The sequence below is a fragment of the Esox lucius genome, chromosome 19 (assembly GCF_011004845.1).
Source record: "Esox lucius isolate fEsoLuc1 chromosome 19, fEsoLuc1.pri, whole genome shotgun sequence".
NCBI classification, from domain to species: Eukaryota; Metazoa; Chordata; class Actinopteri; order Esociformes; family Esocidae; genus Esox; species Esox lucius.
Genome location: NC_047587.1, coordinates 36,152,955 through 36,174,464, shown reverse-complemented (window position 1 = coordinate 36,174,464; position 21,510 = coordinate 36,152,955). Strand labels below are relative to the sequence as shown.

General features: G+C 39.3%; 1 protein-coding gene across 5 annotated transcripts in view; it reads right to left on the bottom strand.

The window, feature by feature from the left end:
* LOC105018630 (INSC spindle orientation adaptor protein) overlaps positions 1 to 21,510 on the bottom strand; it is a 76,931-nt gene that overhangs the window by 34,247 nt on the left and 21,174 nt on the right. For 2 of the 5 annotated variants that reach the window (XM_020056603.2, XM_010884226.3), the window contains exons 1-2: positions 15,758 to 15,912; positions 10,270 to 10,401 (exon numbers count right to left, since the gene is read on the bottom strand). In XM_020056603.2, the coding sequence (XP_019912162.1) occupies positions 10,270 to 10,401; positions 15,758 to 15,771 (146 nt within the window). In that variant the 5' untranslated portion in view covers positions 15,772 to 15,912. Of the gene's footprint in view, positions 1 to 10,269; positions 10,402 to 14,427; positions 14,448 to 15,757; positions 15,913 to 21,510 lie in introns of those variants that run through there. The other 3 variants (XM_029115297.2, XM_010884228.3, XM_029115296.2) reach the window with 2 other exon arrangements.

The following is a 21,510-nucleotide window of genomic DNA, read 5'->3' as shown; positions in this document are numbered from 1 at the left end:
TAACCCTATGGCCGATGGGCACCAAGTCGCTTTACTTCAAGTAAAGCGACTTGGTGCCCAAATTTCAAACCGGTGCTCGAGTATGAAATCCACTTTATAAATTTTCTCAAGTTATCTGGCATTTGTGAAGCTAACAAGCTAGCTAAGATAATCTACCCTCCTCGCTCTTCTTGCTGACTAATGTTGGCACCAGACAGACAAACTGACAGCCAATCAGGTCTGAAATACGAAATGACGCCGTAGTTGGGCAACCGGCTGTCAGCCCCACTTGGCATCAAATTCATGTGATCTACATTGATCACACTAACATTCTGTGCAAGCGTATTAATATTTTCACACGTACCATGTACATTGCATTGTGAGAGAGGGGCTAGCCCCACATTCACGTTTAGCCTATGGCCTACTACTGCAAACTCGAATCGGCAGAACACAGTCTCAAGCAGCAAGGCAGGGACCAATGAACGTGAAAAAAAAATCCTAACACAAATTATATGCAATTTAGCAAGATGCTAAATTATAGGAAGTAATCTTTTTAAATTAAAATGTTGTTGCAGTTCTTTCTGTTGACAACAGGGCTGTGCCCCACCTACCCCTAATGACCAGTCACCCCTGCTGATTGTTTATACCAGCCTTTCAGACTCTTCACCCAAAAGTTCTGTCAAAAATAAACCAAAGAAACCTTCACAGAAAACTCATGACCGTGCCTACAGCTGTTATGCTCTTTTAACATAAAAAGTATTATTCATTAGGGTTATTTTGACACTTCTAAACTTCCACGGTGTAATTTTGAACACTCAAAAGTATATTCAGCTGACTACATCTTCAGTGATGAGACACAAGTGAATTGATCAAAAAGCCTTTTTCTCTTGACAAATGAATTAGTTAATGAATGCTAGCTTGCCCACTATAGCCTATACTGGCACACTGCAACAAAAATGTGTTATTCCTTAGCCTTATTCCTTGTTACTTGTTTCACAATTTCGGTCTAAACATGTCTGATGCTGTTCTGGTTATTACCTTGCAGCTTGTTGAACCAAAAAACAGATATGTGGACTCGAGTCACATGACTTGGACGTGAGTGCGACTCGAATCACATATTTTGCGACTTGAGACTAGGCTTGGTAAGAAGAAAAAACACTTAACTTTGACTTGAGCTGTAGTACTCAAGGGACTTGTTAGATTTTCCCGGTACCTTCCTCTCATTTCTGTCTGCTTGCGTCGTCTGATGCTCAAAGACCTAGTGTTCAAAATTCTCAACATGCTTCCATTGGATAGAGGTGGGTGGGATAATACAACAATACTTCAACTGTAGTTTCACTTTAACACTGTTTTGTTTTAACATCCTTAAATACTATACTATTACTATGTTATCTAAATACATAAAGACAACCTACTGAATAATACTAGGTTCCTTTTAGCTAATAAAAAATTCAACAAAACAAGATTTGATAATCTCCATCATATAACAAGAAGTTTTTTAACCATTGACTTGAAGACATGAAAGCAAAAATTAGGGACTTGACTTGTCTTGACATGATCTAAGCTGTGGAACTTGGGACTTGACTTATGACTTGCCCATCGTTACTTGGGACTTGACTCAAGACTTGAAGGTTAAGACTTGAGACTTACCTGTGACTTGCAACTATGTGACTTGGTCCCATGTCTGCCAAAAAATACTAGACGGGCCAGAGTGAACACATTCTCTGGTCTACTACCTTGATTGAGCTCACAGACTCTTAAGCCACTACAAGGAGTTGCAGCACTGCAGCGAGGCAATGCAAGCATATTTTATTACAAACCCCCCAACCCCAAATAATATTTTATAGGTCAAATTCACACAAAATAGGCTCAATCATTTGTGCTCCTTTTGTGCCGATAAAGCTTTGTTTTTGCGACTGCTTTCTTACAGATAGTTACAGAGCTATAGTGGAGAGAGAGTAAAGCCAGTGCGCTATCCAATGTAGAAATGTACCAAAAACTGTAGCAGCACAAACAAACCTTTCAGCGGCACAAACAGCATAAATGATTGAGCCTATTTTGAGGCACTTTGGAGCAGGTTGTGGGGCTGGTGACAGCTAAAATTAAATGTCTAATATATTCCTAACGCACTGACAAACTAAAAGATATGATATATTATGACCCACTGTAAAAAAAACAACAACATAATAATTACAAACTTCAGTGTTTATTTTTGTGCAACATGGACTTGAATGTTTAATTTGTGTGACTTTACCAAAGCATTTGATTTATATGTATTCCTTCAGATGCGAGCCTGTGCGCTTTGCATGAAGTTTCAGGGTTAGGCCCGGCAGTTGGGCACAGACTGGGTTCAGTAATAAAAGGCTTTTAATGACCAAAATATAATTCAGACTGACAAAATTGTAAAAATGACATTCTTGTTCTTTTAAATAATAATAATGATAATAGAAATAATAATAATAACGACATTCTTCTTCTAAATAACAATAAACATTATTAATAATAAATATCATAAAATAATAAGACGAATATTACAAATTGTCATGCAATTATTAATGTGAATGAATGGTACTCCACATCACATCATCATCTTTTATTCCGCTTTTTAAACTGCCAAATAAAACAATTTTATTTCTTTCTACCTCCCTGGTGATCGTCTCAATCTCCACGTCAGAGAAGTTTCTCTTTTTTGCCGTCTTCCGTGTGTCCATGGCGTAAAATGAGGGTGTGGGGGAAGCGGAGACTTTAATATATAGGGGCGTGTTATTCTAATGACGATCGTTTTCAGCCGCGGCATTTATCAAGGGCAGGTATTGCGTACACCTGGATTTTAAAGGGCCGCACCTCTTCATAAATCAGGCGGTGAGAGGAGTGTAAGCGAAATCTTACGCCAACATATACGCCCGTTTCTACGCAAGAATGATAAATGAGGGCCATTCTGTTTACGCCAAATTCTGACTCAAATCGAGACTCATCAGACCAGGCAACATTCTTTCAGTCTTCAACTGTCCAATTTTGGTGAGCTCATGCAAATTGTAGCCTCTTTTTCCTATTTGTAGTGGAGATGAGTGGTACCCGGTGGGGTCTTCTGCTGTTGTAGCCCATCCGCCTCAAGGTTGTGCGTGTTGTGGCTTCACAAATGCTTTGCTGCATACCTCGGTTGTAACAAGTGGTTATTTCAGTCAAAGTTGCTCTTCTATCAGCTTGAATCAGTCGGCCCATTCGCCTCTGACCTCTAGCATCAACAGGGCATTTTCGCCCACAGGACTGCCGCATACTGGATGTTTTTCCCTTTTCACACCATTCTTTGTAAACCCTAGAAATGGTTGTGCGTGAAAATCCCAGTAACTGAGCAGATTGTGAAATACTCAGACCGGCCCGTCTGGCACCAACAACCATGCCATGCTCAAAATTGCTTAAATCACCTTCCTTTCCCATTCTGACATTCAGTTTGGAGTTCAGGAGATTGTCTTGACCAGGACCACACCCATAAATGCATTGAAGCAACTGCCATGTGATTGGTTGATTAGATAATTGCATTAATGAGAAATTTAACAGGTGTTCCTAATAATCCTTTAGGTGAGTGTATGTATATATAAATATGTTTTTTTCTATTTGAGATTTTAATTTAAGTATTTACATTTAAGCTTTTCCATTTTCCATTTTGAGTTTCAGATTTGATCTTTCTCTCAATCATTAAAAGATTCAAAAAATTAAGCTTTGCTTTGCATTTTAAATTAGACTTTTTAAATGTAATTATATCTAACTTAGCTATTTGCAAGCTAACACATTAGCATATTCTTGTTAGCAAAGATATGCTTAGTTAGTTTGATGTCCATGTGTAAACGTATCGATGAAGTTTGATGGTTGGCGCAAAGTCTGTCAGCACAGAACGCGCTTTCAAAGTTGGTTTTCATAGGTGGTTTACAGGTCGATAGGTAGCTGACTTCTTTCGTATCCAATAAACATGGAAAAAATTTATTACATTGAAATTGTTATATTAAAAAAAAATAATAGCTATACATTAGCAGCAAACAGTAGCAGGTTTATTACCATATGTAGCTGTTTATGTTAAATAGGATGTATGCATTGCAGCAAACATTTGATTATTTTGTTTGCGCGTGCAAGAAAATTGCCAATGTAAGAATGGCTACAAATGTAAGAATGTCTGCATACTGTATTTAAATACAACTAATAACCTTAGGTATATTAAAAGACAACATGACTAAAATTATTTAACATTTTCAGAATGTATCTAAGAAAAACAGCGTGAGGAAATACCTGCACCAGAGGCTGCAGAAATATTGAATGCTATTTATAGCATTGTCCAAAGACAGTTCACCGGTTGAGGAAACGGCTGTGTCGTTGTGTAATTTCTGTGAATTATCCGATTTATGAATAGTATTGCAATGTTTAACACTCCAGCCTCCGTAAATCATCTCCAGTTAATGGTAAGAGGTTCAGCCACTGACACTGTCAGACACTGTAAATGTTAGATTGATACTTGTTTAGGTATTTATTGTTTTATATATGTATGTATGTATGTATATATGTGTGTATGCATGTGTGTATATGTATATACACTAGCATTAAACTAAAGTTTGGAGTCACTTATAAATGTCCTTTTCCATGAAAACATACATGAAATTAATTGGAATGGGAAATATAGCAAAATGAATTGGAAATAGTCATAGACAAGGTTAGAAATAATAATTGTCCTTTATACTTTGCTTTCGTCAAAGAATCCTCCATTTGCAGCAGTTTCAGCCTTGCTGATCATTGGCATTCAAGTTGTCAATTTGTTGGAGAAATCTGAAGAGATTTTACCCCATGCTTCCTGAAGCATCTCCTACAGGTTGGATTTCCTTGATGGGCTCTTCTTATGTGCCATCAGGTCATTCTGCTCCCACAACAGCGCTGAGATCTGGTGACTGATCTGGTAATTGTGCTGGCCAGTCTATTATATATAGAAAACCAGCTGACTTATTCTTCTTCCCTAAACAGTTCTTGCATAGTTTGGAGCTGTGCTTTGGGTTATTGTCTTATTGAGGATATTGTCTCCAATCCAGTGCCGTCTACAGGGTGTGGCATGACATAAGAAAATAGATCTTCCTTCTTCAAGATCCCTTTTACCCTTTACAAATCTCCAACGTTACAACCACCCAGACCATCACATTGCCTCCACCCTTCTTGACAGATAGCACTCCAGCATCTTTTCGTTTGGTTTGTTCTGGTCTGAACACGTCAAACTTAGATACGTCTATCCATACATTTTTCAGATTTGAATGCTGCCATTTGAGGACCTGTGAGGTGTTTGTTTCTCAAACTTGACACTAATGTATTTGTCGTCTTGCTCAGTTGTGCACTTGGGCCTCCCACTCTTTCTATTCTGGTTAAATTAAGAGACCACTGCACCAAAATTAAGAGACCACAGTATGTATATACAGCTCCGGAAAAAAGTAAGAGACTCACTGCACCTTTTTCTTTCCTTTTTTGGAAAGGAAAGAAAAAGGTGCAGTGGTCCCTAAAGTTTTTCCGGAGCTTTGTGTGTGTATATGTGTTATACCTTAACTTTAGACAAAAGGAGTCCATGCTAGTCATGCAATTAATGTTAGTGTAGATTTTCTATACTAGAAAGTAATGTGCCGTGACCCACCTGTTATTTTATTTTTAATAAATAACTAAACATTGTGTCTGTTTACTTGAACTGAGAAAATACAGTTTATGAAAATGTCATGACAGCATTATGACCATCCTGTGTCATTTTACTGACACAGGACAATACAAAAGATGCATTATGACCATAATCATTGGAACCAGATAGGCCTATCACCTAGCTGTACATGCCATTATGTTTGTCAATAGTCACAAAGAGAATGTTAAGTCCTGCTCCTGAAATCTACTGCTGGCATCCTAGTCATGAGAAATGTATTGGGGAAGGTAAATATCTGATACCACTTCATGCACAATTATATTGATATATAGCATTTATAATGTAATACATTTATAATGTAATACTGCTTATAAGAAGACTGGTGTTACAGAATGGTTTGTTATGTTTTGACAGACTTGGTGTCATAACCAGTCCTAAAAAAACACAAAACATATTTCAAAATATGTCATTACAGTGTCGTGACCATGTTATGACAGGATATGATATGTTATGTCAGCTGACATGACACTTTATGACATGGTTATAACAGAGTTATGACCGTGTTATGACACTACTTTTCAAGTAAAGTGTTACTGTGTATTTCTATCCCACAGTGCCGTGTTATTAAAAACAATCTTAGTAATATAGTATGATATTTTAGATTTTACAGTGATTTCCTGAGAAAATAACAGGATTGTAATGAACTTAGTAGCAGAATTTAAAATGTATGGTAAAGAACAAAGATTTTAGAACTCTTCAATTTTGTGTTGAAATTCACACAGTTTAATGTCTAAATGTACTCTGATTTTAAAGCAACTAAACAACTGGAGACAAAACATAAATCATGGAATCATTTTGTTTAACAAAATGTAATCAATGTAGCCACCTTTTTCAGACCTAACAGCCATATTAGACCTAACACACTCATGGCATTCTTTTTTAACACACTCGTGTCATTCTTTCTACAATGGAAATTAAATATTTTTCTAAGTTCATCCCAACACTGCTGCAGAAGTTCCCACAAATGTGTTGCACTTGCACTAGGTTGCTTTGCTTTCACCCTTCAGCCCAGTTCATGCCAAACCAACTTGATGAGGTTTCAGTCTGGAGAGTCCTGGCATTTTTCAAACAGTGTTAAGCTGTGCTTGATGCCTTTGTCCTTTGAGCCGCCTATCAGGCAAGCTGTTGACTCTCAGTTACTTGTCTTCTGATTCTGTTATGGCTTTGGGTCTGCCAGACTTTTTAAACTTCTGGTAGTTTACCGCTTACCATTGTACAATTTCAGTTTATTCACTGGACTTGAACTGCTTAAATTTCAATAGAAATTTGAAAAAAGTATTCTAAAACTTTTGGCCTGTATTGTACTGTATGCCTAAATATTTTATTATTTCAATCCTGACCTTAAATTACTCCTAAACTATGTTTTTTATGGTAACAACTTGCAACAAAGCTGTTTTCTCCTCTGGGAGTTTCAAAGGATTTAAGAGCTTTTGAATGTGATTTACAGCTGTGCTGTGCTTTTGATAAACGGGGTTGTCACATGCACTGCTCCTGAAGTAGCATGAGTAAAATGCCCTGCCCTAGACTTAAAGAGATGGTGATTGGGATCTAGGGTATGTGGCAGGCATCTGACTTTCAGATGTTTCCCTTAGCGCAGGGCAGACAGCTCTTACATGCATTCCAGGAATGGCCTCCTTATATTCACCTTTCACATGCACAGGCTCACACACAAGCTAGCGTACATAATGTAATCTGTATGGAAGCATATGCAATGCGCTAACAATTTACTTTAAAAACATTCCCATAATGCATTCATTAAACGTCTATAAACATTCCACAATCTAAAACTCATTACTAAAGATTTATTAAATATATCCAGAACTATAGCTCATGGATGTCATGCTGTGTAGGAGCTCATATTTAGGTATCCTTACAGAGTGGTCATTATAATTAATGACATAATAATGTCATCATTTTTGCTGTTCTGAAGTGTGCCATACCTAAAGAATGAAAAAAACATTTAGAAAAATAAAGCTGATATATAGCCTGCCTTGTTCCAGTAATATTTCCCTCAGGTCCAGTAAAGGCCTGTAACTTACAACCTTCTCACTGAGGTCAATGGGGCATAAAGAGGCCCACACGTTTGAATATTCAGTTTAAATGTTAAGTTTCTAATTGTGCAGTTGAGGGTCAGTACAAGAACCATTAGAAGTCTTACTGATGATAAAGAATTAGAACACACACCAAGGGCAGATTCTTAATTTGCAATAGTATCTAGCTAACTTTGATGAGTATTTTTGAGGATTTTAGAGTATTGCTTTGCTAGTTCTCTGCATCCCTTTTATGTTATAAAGTAGATGACTGGCTGTTAGTGCATTTGTCAAACTATGACCACTGGCGCACAAAACAACCTAGCTAGATGTGAAATGGCAAAATTAAGACATTCTCGTGAAAGAATGTTAACATAATTGACAGATTTATTATTTTAGATTTGTTATTTCATCTTGTTAATGGTCCTAAAGAAAGCTCCACAATGCTGGGTTAAGTAATTTATAGATCATGGTAAACCACTCTAACCTCTTGGAATTTTACTCCAGGCCAATAGCTATATGATGTACATGCCAAGAAAGGGGTAAATATTCATTTCAGATCCTTTTCTGCAATCCCATAATTCCTGATGAAAAGTATATAAGAATATTATTGTGGTTGAATTGGTATGTTTTTTTTTTGTCGGGTTGGGCAACTTAGTCTTCTCGATCCATTATAAGCTCTTAATGAAGTGAATTTTCTTTTTACAGACTGCAGTTACGGTACCTCCCTTTTCCTTTCCCCAGTTCAAACTGGGCCATTGAATCAATTACCCAAAAAACACTAATTTTTGAACTTAGGTGTATGATTTCTTTTCAGCGTTGAAATAATACCTCTTTTACCTACATTCACCTCTTAAATGTTGACCTCTGTAAAACAAAATGTCTAAAATTGGACATTTTGTTCACTGGAAGGTAGAAAAAGGCATTTGGGATAGCAATGTGCACAGTGTGTCTAGTTTGTGATTCTCCTCATAGGTGTACAGTGGATATGAAATGTCAACAAACCCTTCTTTAAAATGCATCTTCTGTTGACATGTAGGCTGAAATCAAGACAAATCAGGTCAGAGCTTGAGTCTTTAATTTTTATTTATTTAATTATTATTATTATTATTTTAAAGATACCATAGTTGAAAGTGTACCATGAGTGTCTACACACCACAACTGATACTTTGTGGAAGCACATTGTACTTGGATTGCTGCAGTAAATCTTTTTAGACATTCTATAGGATTGTGGTCCTAGCCCAGACTAGGCCAATCCATGACATTAATCTTCTTTTTTGTAAGGCATTCCATGGTTGATCAGGCTGTGTGATTTAGAATGTTGTTGTTTTTAGTGAAAACATGTTTTGGTCTTGCCACCTTACCCCAAAGCTCAGACTTTTGGAGAACAGAGACCCAAGTTCCTGCTAGAAATTCCTGCCTCTCCTTTAAGGTTGCCACTGGCCTCTTGTTAGCTTCCCTGATGAGCTTTCAACTTGCCCTGTCGTACATTTGGGAGGAACATCCTGATCTTTGCGATGTCCTGATAGTGTGATCTTTAGTGTTCCATGACACATTTAATGCCTATGAATGATATCTGATTTGAAACGTTCAACAATACGTTCTCGTAGATCTTTAGACATCTCCTTGTGGACCATGATTGTCTCCGGAGTATGAACCCGTGGAATGTTCATGGAAATCCTACAGGCTAATCAAATGGCTATCCTATGGCTTATCAAAATCCCTTCCACTGATGTAAGGTGATGGCAAATTACATTTGTACGTGAGTTGTATGTGGAATGCTATTGGTTAAATCTAAACACAATTACAACTCCCATCATTAATGTAGTGTACACATGCAACAAAGGCATTAACAGTTTTGTATTTTTCTGATATATACCTTTTGTGTGTATTCCACGTGTATTACATTAACTCCTTCTCTACCTGAAAAGTTACGGTGCTAAAGCATGTCTTGTGCATCCCGGGCTGTGCGTCCGTGCCATATGTTGCGCTTGTCAGTAGGGATTGATTGTTTGCATGTCTGGGCAGCACAGACACTCCAGCCTGACTGCAGTCGAGTCGCATTAGTGACAGTGTGAGGACGTGACACGTGTTCGCACTCAAACCCAGACGAAGACTGCGTAATGACACCATATCAGTTAGGTGGCAGGCCACCTTATTACTCCGCTAAAGTGCCCTCGTATCAACATCGTCATCTGCTCCATATTGTTACCATTACAGCATATTAGCAAACGGGGGAAAATACCTTGTGTTTTGTAGGCCTTTCTGCAGATGAAAGAACCTGAGGTTATTTCTTGCCAGCATCACTATTATTAGTAGCATTACTGTACACAACATTTTTGTGGCCTTGTGCAGCCTGTGTGTGTTTGTTCTTGTTTATGCATGCGTGCCCATGTGTGCGTTTTTGATGCGCACAGCTGTGTATGTGTGTGTGTCTGTCTGGGTGGGTGGGTTTGTGAGCGTCTCACGGGGCTGTGATGGGAGGCTGACAGGAACATAGCAACAGACCAAACTTATTATGTCATAGCGCGAGTTGTGTTTACTTACTTCATGGGAGATGATGAAACAGAGCTACTGTTTCTGGAGCTTGGAGGGGTGGCCATTCTGGAGCTTTCAGGGGTGGCCACCCTTGAGATCTGAGGACTAGCCATTTGATTTGTGTCCAGTTCAGCACAGCACCTACACAAACAACATTAGACGTTATTATTATTGGTAGTAGTAGGCAAACCAATAAGCAACACATTGTTATTTTCTGTCCATTCCACAACACACCTGAGATATGAAACTGTGGATCAAATTCAGTCCTAAAAGGATACTTTATTAGAATCCAAATTGCAGCATAACACTGGTCCTTAACACTCTGGGTATACACAGAGGCACACACACATGCTGACGAACGCACATGTACACACGCTAGCGGTATAGCTTGTCACAGCACTGCCTCAATCCATCTACAATCCATCCTTATTGATCTATATCCAAGTCTTCTATTCTCGTCTTGTCTTTCTTCCCCTCTGAGTAATTCAATTATCAATAAAGCCCCTGTTTTAAATAGCTTCAGGCTCTGGTATGCCAGAGGAATTATATTTCTTATCTTCCATTTTATTGGCTGGCTGCCAGCCAGTAGCTCCACTTTGAGCCCAAGCAAGTGAGCTGACGCATTTAAGTGCAACTTTGTTCTGCATTTTTATTGATGTATCCCATTTTAGATTAGTCCCATTTTAAACTACACCAAAGCATTCAGGGGACTGGTTCCATATTCTAATCCATTTAGTTAATGACATCCTGCTGTGGGATGCTTACAAATGTAATGTTTATCATGCTACTATGGTTAGCGCAAACTGTAGCTACATACGATAGCCACCTACTCAGGCCCAATGACAGGGAAATCTTGGCCACAGCGGTTTGCCTAATTAAATGGTGAGAGAGTGTTATTGAATCAATAGATGTGAATAACAGAAAAGAGCAGGGCTCACAACCCTGCTCCCCTTACAGCAAATTCTCCAATGTTAAATCAACACTGACAATTAAATGTGTGGAACTGTGTGGAACTGTGTGGAACTGGAACCAGCCTTAAATGATGTGTTAAATTGCAAAGGATGGTTTATCCCTGCGTGCTAACTCACTGAAATCCACAATATAAGTAAACAATAAGCGGGGGGTGGGAGTGTGTATGGCCACTATATCACGCCTAAGAGCTGTTATGAAACATGATGCATCATGGGACGGTCTCTGCTGTCCTCCCCGGTGGGAGCTCCCTGTTCCACAGAGCTGGCCAAGAGACCCTGGGTGGCAGGTGGAAGAGCTTGGGTTGGAATGCAGGTTTGGATTTTGTCTGAACGTAGGAAACTCGTTCTGACTCCAAAGTGAGTCTCAAGACTGGGCACTTAAATCTAGGATTCATTCATTTTAAATGTAATCCACATTTTTTTAAATAAATTCTGGTTCACATTTTCACGGGACCATTTGAAAGGATTTCTGGAAAACCCCTGGAGTTGTGGAACTTAACTACAATTCACTTCATGATTGTATGTAAAGAGATTAGGAATCCAACCACATTGGGGATGCCCAGCAGGGTATTCAGACATGACACGTTCAGAAAGACTAGCATATGAAACAAGATAGTGTGGCACACTTGTCAGGTACACGTCCACCTCTCTATGTTGTCATATCAAACTATACATTGGCAGGCCTTTTATTTCAGCGTCTCACCCCATCAGCATGAGAGTGTGCCGCCAGTGGAGGGTCAGGACCATGGAGAGAACACCCTGGGAATGCACAGGAAATTGCTGGAACCTTCTGGAGGCATCTAGCTGGGCCAGTCCCTCCCCTTTACAGATGCCTCCCATCACCACCGATCTGGAGTGTCCATAGAAAGGGGAACAGGTGCTCCCGAGGAATAAGCTCGTCACCAACAAGACTTATGGCTAGTCTGGTTTATTTGAGTCCCTAACTGGCTATGACAAAGACTGAAAGATGGTGCCCGAAGAGCCTGAGGCAGGACCCAGTAAGCGAGTCAAGCTGTCTGAGTTGGTTTGCTCTTGCTTTTCTTTCTTGTTCTGAGGTTGTAATAAATTCCTCTTGGGCATAGTACCCTCTGTCTGTCTCCATGTCCTTGCTCTGCCTTTGCGGAACAATATATATTTGTACATTTATTTAAAGTACATAGTGCTCTGTCAGAGCAATATATTTTCTTTCTCCATGCTTGTCTACTCGCCTTGTGCATTGCCACAGCAGCCTAGTAAAGCTTTAAGTTAAACAACGGAATATGTACCAAGTTCAACATGATACGTTCTGTAGTCAGCTTGAGTCTCAGCAGATTTATTTTTGCTTTGAAGATAATGCCTTATGAAATTCGCAAGGAATTATGTTAAATATGCAAGTTTGTTTAGAAACTCATTGAGTGAAGTTCTTAGGACCAAAACCTGATCTATGCAACAACCATCTCTTTCAGTAACAGAGAAATTGCGTGAAAGACAATGCACCTTATTAATTATTTGCTATATACCAAAAACACATCTTAACTTTTAGAGTGTGTGAATGGCACACTGAAATTACTGCACATGTGTGTAATTTGAAAAGGGAGTAATTTCGAGAAACCGTCCTTATAAATGTGAAAACGCAAACATTTTTATGTACAGTAATCATTGTAAAAATAAGAAAAATCCCTTCACCATATCGATTTTGTGTTGACAATTACACTGAATGACATCTGAGCTCAATCGTTCCTTAGATTTCCATTTCTCCTAATGCATAATGACCACTTCTATCGAGGATATCAAAGGGGGGACATCTTAGTATTTTGTATAATGGAGAGTTTATACCTTTACGTACTTTTATAAATATCCTAGATACCCTTTGGGCACACGTCACATCACTGACCCAGAGGCAATTAAACACAGTAGGTGTTGAATTGCTGCTATTGTTGATGAGAAAATGAGGACAGATGTGTTGATGATAGGTGAGGATCGATCACTAATACAACAGAAATAACGGTTTGTGAGGTAAGAGGGATGGAGAGAGTGTGAGTGGACGAGTAAGAGAGAGAAAGAAGGGGAAGCTGTTTCGCTGCAGCCTTGCCAGTACATAACAGAGAGCCAATCTCTGTGTCTCTTTTACTGTTTATGTATTTAATGCCACACCCAAGAATAAGAATGCATAAATTGCATGAATATAGCACAAGTCATTTTACATTGTAGCATAAAATATTGAAATCACAATAGATTGGAAACATAAAAGAAATACCATTCACACAATTTTGATACAGTACTTGCATTTGAATAGCCCATTCCACTATATATAAATAAAGATTTTAAAAAATATAGCGTTACAAGTGGACGGAAAATCAGATAATACAGATACCCCACTAAATACACGGTCGTCTTGTTAAAACACTCCTCCGCATTATACAAATTGAGGTGAGGAGTGTAATCATGTACAATCCGGTCTCAGTTCATTCGGCGCATGTAAGTGGTATGTCAAGCCTCGTACTGGAGGTGATTTCTTTGGTCACCACAAGTGATCATGATCACTGCTGATGCGTGAATGAAAATCATGCACTGTTTTTGGTTAAGATTGCTATCAATCTTACAGCTTTACCAAGGAAACATTTCAGCACAATTACAATTAGGGTTGTTTTAGTGACTATGTTATAAAAAGAAGTAACAATCAATTAACTTCAGTTTTTATACTTTTCTGGTGGTATACAACCATAGAAAAAGACAAACGAGCGATGACAATAAATATGGTAGTACTTGGCTCACAGTGCTTACAGCCTATGTTGTGTTAAATAGATTCCATCCAATTGGAGATTCTAAAATCTGTGTAACAGAGGCCAGCGACTACAGTGCTGTACAATGAGGGAAAAACTCACTCTCCGACTCCTTAAGAGGCACTCTAGTGACAGAGGCTAGATCCCATGAGTTTAAGCCTCCTTGCTAGCGTGCCCGACTCCCACACCTGAGGACCCGGGTTCGTGTACGAGTAGGACCGTTACGTTTGCGTAAAGAATATATGCAAGTGTTCCGATCCGTGTGATAAGTACCAGAAAGGCATTGGATGTTTTTCAGAGGACACATATTGTATCTCAACATTGACTGTGTGAAATCCACTCAGGTCACATTGATGAAACAGGGCTTTTATCAGAACAGCAAAGCATTCACCACAATGTCGATATATATTATAAAAGAATATCAAGCTCATTACCATCAGTAACATCCTGTTGCCGAATAATCTGCATGCTTTTCGGTTTGGTGGGAGTCTTGCAAAACATACCATAGCGGTACTTCCCAGGTTGGGGTCTAAAGCATTCTTTTGTAGCGCCAAGCAAGCCACGACAGTCTTGAGACTTTAATGTGTCTGGTAATTCATCCACATTAAATGGTTAGAAAGAAACATGGTAACAGACTACAAATCAAAGCAATGTTGACTGGTATTTTCCTCAGGTTTTCCCCAGAAATCGTGTTTCAGGGATGTTTTGACTAACTTTGCCTCCTTGGGTCTGTCAGTTCTTTTCAAGTCTGGAAGGTAAGGCCCCAATGGCTTCCTTTGCCGCCTTTGCAATGGAGAATGTGGCCAGCACAGCTGTAGAAACAAAGGAGACTTCTGTTCTAGCCATTTCACCTGTGGGGTAAAATAACAACCACACAGCGGCTTATGTGTCTAAGGAGTGATATGGCAAATCACTCCAATGTGAACTTGAATTTATTACAGCCACTTCCGGTTTGTGTGGGTCCTTTCTATGTTGAGTGCGATGTCTTACGACAGGGATAGGCAGCTTTGATAGGGTTCGGGGCCACAAAGTCCCATCCATGTCCACGCATGCAATCCGTGCCAGCCCTAGCTTTTTGGAGGATCTGAACAGAAATATTTGGGGCAAGTTTAAGGACCATTGGCGGAAAAACTGCTGATGCATAACCGACTGCAAGGCTACGTGTATGAAATGCACACTGTGTATTTTTCTAGTCCAACTTTCAACAGTACGTTCCCCCCGAAATGAGGGCCTACAATATGGACATTAGCCAACTCTGGCATTTTGACAGACCCTGTGTTGTATATGAAGTCCCCCTGACACAACTACAGTCAAGTAGCTTAAAAGCGGGGGCTAGCAAACTGTGGGACAATCACTGCACAACCTTCTGTATAAGTTCATGCTGGTAAATATTGAAATCTTTAAAACTCATTTTCCTTTTGAAGGATTCACTGACACGTACCCACAGTCAATGTTATTTTCCACCATTTTGTGTTCATGGCCAACTGTAAACAGTCCCAGACCAGCATTGTCTGCAGATCACATTGTCTGTGGTCTTAGTAATTGCACAGTCGCAGTTAAAAATACATTTTCAGGACATTTTAATCCATGTGGGCGAACACTAAGTCATTTTCAGTCGCTGCATGAAACCACAGCCTGCATTCAACTATTGGATACACTCGCCAAAATACACCCCTATCAAGAACTAGTTTTAAAAAGGAAATAAAATAGCCTATGACTTAACAAGCAACTGGACACTGTGCAAAAAGAAGAAAACCCACTTACCATCCAAAAATCATAACCCAGTTTCAGCATTCCAAGTTCAGAGTGGTGCTTAACAATGTCCTCAAACCAATGCCAAACAGCCCTGTTTTCCCTTGGGGTAGTTCTTTCCCAGGAAGTATATGACTAAGGTATCTATCTTCTCTCCCTGTCCTTTAAATAGAACTGATAAGCCTAGTATGGACCAGCAGTCCTGTTTAATCAGTCCTCTGATTGACTGGATTTTCACAGGACAAGACTGTTGCCACAGGCCTGGGATGGATGGGTAGGATGTGTGGGTGTTGGGTATATCACAGAACCCTACCCTGCTCTGCTCAGGCATTCCAGTCCCACACACAGTGGGTTGTCTCAATGTGGGCCCTGTCCTCTGAGACCTGTAGGGCAGCGCTAACAGTGCCTGCTTACAGTCCCAGAGGCTGCAAACAAAACTACTTGACATATAAGCAAGAGAATCTAACTAGCTATGCCAGAACAGACTATTGTAGTGTAATGGGAGGTTTACGGATATAAACACCAGCATGGTGGACAGTGCTTGGATCAGTACCAAAGGCAAAGCTAGCCATAATTGTTTCCTAGGGTCGGCAACCCAGACTCCGTCATTTGACATATTTAAGGCAATATTAACAACTTTGGTACTAAGAACATGTAGGGCTGATAGAACAGGGCAAAGTGTACATGGACTAAGAGAGCAGAACTAATACAATAAAAGGACTTAGGGAAAATATGGCTGAACAAACATAGATTTGAGGAAGTATAGGACTGAAAGAACATAGGATGGACCCAACCACAGGCTAAGCTTCATGGCTCTTTCAAAGTGTTATTGTTTATAGTATGGCATACACAGATTCATCACTAGTGTTCACTATGAACTGAAAGTGTGTATGTTTGTGAGTTAATACGTGTGTCTTTGTGTTTGTATGTATCTGATGAGTGACTGAATAATCTGTGAGTTTTTGAGAAAAGAGACAATCGGAGGTGCAGATCGGTTGTCCTGACAGATAGGCAGTTAGGTTGGCGGCAGTCTGGTGGCTTAGGGGTTTTCTGATCCTGTATCTACCACATTGTACACCCATGGACAGACCCACTGTGTGACTGTATGAGAGTAAAGTTTTATGATTATAATTATCTGAATATCTGTGGTGCAGCTAGCGGCAGCATCATAATGGTGAATCCATGACATGATACCGACAAAGCATGTAGAAACTGTGGGGAAAGTTAGCATATCAATATGGAGCCGAGCTACACTGAAGGTATCTAAGCTGACATTATGTAGTCAACAACATTTGGTGGGCTAAGCAAACTGCGCTATTGGTTTAAGAACGTTGGTTTATACATGCTGCTATTATCAACCATTGTACAAGGAACACATTCACCAGATAACAGCCTGATGACTCATTTGTTGTTTTTGTGGCTTTGTTGTTACTCACTTCAGCCTGCTTTTTTTTAAGTCAGTTGTGATGATGTAAAAATGAGGGGTGTACAAAATCAAGTCATCAGCAGTGGATCATCACTAACCTATCAGGGAATCAAAAGTTTGCTTTAGCCATGGCTGGCTTTGACCCAACACATACTGGATTCTGCACACAAATAGAATGGTTAGAATGGGCTGACATTCTAAAAATCATCAGAGAGGTACTCTGAGGCTCACTGTGGAGAAGAAATGAATGTGGGCGTGGGACTAGCATTGGCCCACAATTAGGCACGATTACAGGAGCAGTGGTATTTTAGGTTCAAGCTCTTTGTATATAAAAAAAGGTTTATGACTTGCCAATGCTAACAGGGAGGGGAAATTGCTAGCATCGTCTCCTAGGGCAATAGACTACATTTAACTGCCAGCTACTTTTCAGCAAATTATGTGTGGACAAGCTGTCAGCATAACTGTTGACATATCTATAACGTATACAAACTGCACATTATAGGGCCATTTCTAGCAAGTCTGTAAAAATTTAAATAAATGGTTGCTAGTAATTAAACACATACCTTATTAACCACACCCAAAACCATCTCTCCGAAACAGCATGGTTCTCAAAATGGTTCTCGGACTCAGCAGGTCTCTCTCCTACTCGTGTCTAAGTGGTGCTTTGATACTTTGTGAGTGGCCCTAAAAGAAACACTGACCAAAACTAAGATTCCTACCATGTAACATGAGGATATTACAGTGAGCAAGCAGCTTTTGTGATCAGTTGAAACTAAAGGGATAACTAGCATAGCTAGCTTGTAATCAACATTGGATTAAGAGAGTTAGAATAAGCTTGTGAAGAAGATTTTAAAGTAAAAGTAAATAATTATTTTTTCATAAACATTTATTTAAACAGGGAAATCAAAGTGAGACCTACTGTAGGTCTCTTTAACATTTGCTCCCTGTAATAAAGCAGCAGCAAACAAAAGTCTGCCACTACAATATTTATATTGTACAGTACAGTGCAGTATAGTATATATACAGCACATTTGCATCCAAGTATGTCCACAAATATGTTGTACTGTAAACCAAATTGCACAGCCTCATTGAATAAGACTAACTCGTAAAAATGTGGAGAGTAAACAACTGATCCAAATGGAATGAAACGGATCCAAATGGAACGGTCAGCAGGTTTGTCATTCTGTCTGTCATTAAGTCGGAGCTGTGTATCCAATGACTTCACAATAAGGCGTCTGGCCGCTCCACTACTATCATCTGTTTCTCTGTTTTTGTGGACTTCATTGAAATTAGTGCTGCTTTGAATTATTTCATACACTAGCATTTTGGGTGACACAGAAATGTCCTTGTTTTCGAAAGAAAAGCACATCTTTTGTCCATTAAAATAGCATCAAATTGATCAGAAATACAGTGTAGACCTTGTTAATGTTTTAAATCAAAGTCTTTTATATATCAAATGCGCAGAATAAAAAGTCATTCTGAGCAATGAAATTCTTGTGAAATGGAACACAGCATCAACGCAGTAAGAATTAAGAAATATATAAAGCAAATATATAGCAATATATATATATATATATATATATATATATATATATAATAATACACACACTCAAAAATGGAGGTACGAAACAAAAAAAATTCTGTACTGTACTTATAGGTACACTTTTAAAGAACGTTCCCTCAAAGTGAATTAAAACAAAAGAAAAAACAAATCACCCCCATAAAGTTAACAGCCACCTGCTCACTCTGCTCAAACTCCAGTCATGAGGAGGACGGGAGAAAAGATTAGCAGCGATAATATCACTCAGGGGTCTATCAACAGAGGCGCCAATAGAAAAGTTGGTGGTGGAAGGGGCCATTGTAATTTCAGAGGAGAAAGCACAGAAATTTAGAGGTAAGTGAAGTATGATGTTTTTACAAATTTAGTTAACATCTAAAGAGCTAACCATTATGTTAGCCTGGGTATCAATACCTAACTAACTAGCTAATGTTAAGCATGGTGGTTGGACATAGTTAGCTAATCTTAGCTTGTTAAGTTCATTCAGATATATTACAGTCACTAATTCGCTTATCAGAAACTATAACGTCACATTACTATCTCAGCACTACCAATAAATAAATATAGTTATTGTGTAAATATCATAAGATAGCTCACATATCTGCTAATAGCCATATTAATGTCAAGCTGATGTTAGCACAGGCTCACTGTTTCCCGCTCAAAACTGAGTTATCAGTTGGTTAATGTTGACTGGTTAGCAATTCGTCTAGTCTAGCATTTAGATAATGTTAGCTGGTATGCTAACCAAACTAAAATTAGTCAAACAACAAGCAGTTTGCATTAATGCTCCAGCTCTCAGGAAATGAATAAGTTAGAGCAAAATATGAGTTAATGTTCTTCAAATCCATTTTGTTATGTATGCTAAAAAAAAACTCCATATCCAACCATTCAACTGAAAGTCCAAGACTTCAACATTACCCTCTCTAGACAGTGTCAGAGTGTTGTCAAAAGAATTTAAGTTTGTTCCTGCACTTCAGAGGATGAGGCCTTTATCGCAGTCTTTGCATTTACTTTGTCTTCAACATGACCTATGCTGCACATTTTCAAAAGACACTGACCTTTCTCCAGAGGCGCATCACAAACATCATGGAGGATGGAGACAAACCCCTGCCGGTAAATGTAACTTGAGTGGGTAACCTTCTGTACGGATTATGCCTGGACTGCATCCTGCACCTGATAGTCCGTACTGGCATGTGTTCTTAATATGTTCAGAAATCATGGATATCATAATGGCTACAAAAGTAAGAAAAGATTAGCAAGAATTCCTTGATAAGACTATAACACCTTAGTGCCACTTCTTATTTCACTATCCTAGACTTATACTGATGTACGGTCCTCTTTGCCCTTTGTGTTTTTTTTAGATATAAAAGCAAGCACCAATATTTCAAAAACATTGCCAGCAAATGTAAGAACTTTGTAAACACAACTGCAACTCTCAGCAACCTTCATCAAATGAAGCAATGCTGAGGGTTTTCTTCTGAGAGTTCTTAAGTGACTTTGAAAATGCACTGTGACATGCTTACCATGCCAGAGTTGACAACAAATGGATTGTACTAAACCCAGGAAATGAGACCATCAAGCTCTAGACACCTATTCAGTTGATGATTGATTGTTTGTTTCCTTGAAGCATTCTGTCTAAATACACTCACCTAAAGGATTATTGGGAACACCATACTAATAATGTCTTTGACCCCCTTTTGCCTTCAGAACTGCCTTAATTCTACATGGCATTGATTCAACAAGGTGCTGAAAGCATTCTTTAGGATAGCATCTTGCAGTTGATGGAGATTTGTGGGATGCACATCCAGGGCACGAAGCTCCCGTTCCACCACATTCCAAAGATGCTCGATTGGGTTGAGATCTGGTGACTGTGGGGGCCATTTCAGTACAGTGAACTCATTGTCATGTTCAAGAAACCAATTTGAAATGATTCGAGCTTTGTGACATGGTGCATTATCCTGCTTGAAGTAGCCATCAGAGGATGGGTACATGGTGGTCATAAAGGTATGGACATGGTCAGAAACAATGCTCAGGTAGGCTGTGGCATTTAAACGATGCCCAATTGGCACTAAGGGGCCTAAAGTGTGCCAAGAAAACATCCCCCACACCATTACACCACCACCACCAGCCTGCACAGTGGTACCAAGGCATGATGGATCCATGTTCTCATTCTGTTTATGCCAAATTCTGACTATACCATCTGAATGTCTCAACAGAAATCGAGACTCATCAGACCAGGCAACATTCTTCCAGTCTTCAACTGTCCAATTTTGGTGAGCTCGTGCAAATTGTAGCCTATTTTTCCTATTTGTTGTGGAGATGAGTGGTACCCGGTGGGGTCTTCTGCTGTTGTAGCTGTTGTAGCTCAAGGTTGTGCGTGTTGTGGCTTCACAAATGCTTTGCTGCATACCTCGGTTGTAACGAGTGGTTATTTCCGTCAAAGTTGCTCTTCTATCAGCTTGAATCAGTCGGCCCCATTCTCCTCTGTCCTCTAGCATCAACAAGGCATTGTCGCCCACAGGACTGCCGCATACTGGATGTTTTTCCCTTTTCACACCAGTCTTTGTAAACCCTAGAAATGGTTGTGCGTGAAAATCCCAGTAACTGAGCAGATTGTGAAATACTCAGACCGGCCCGTCTGGCACCAACAACCCTGCCATGCTCAAAATTGCTTAAATCACCTTCCTTTCCCATTCTGACATTCAGTTTGGAGTTCAGGAGATTGTCTTGACCAGGACCACACCCATAAATGCATTGAAGCAACTGCCATGTGATTGGTTG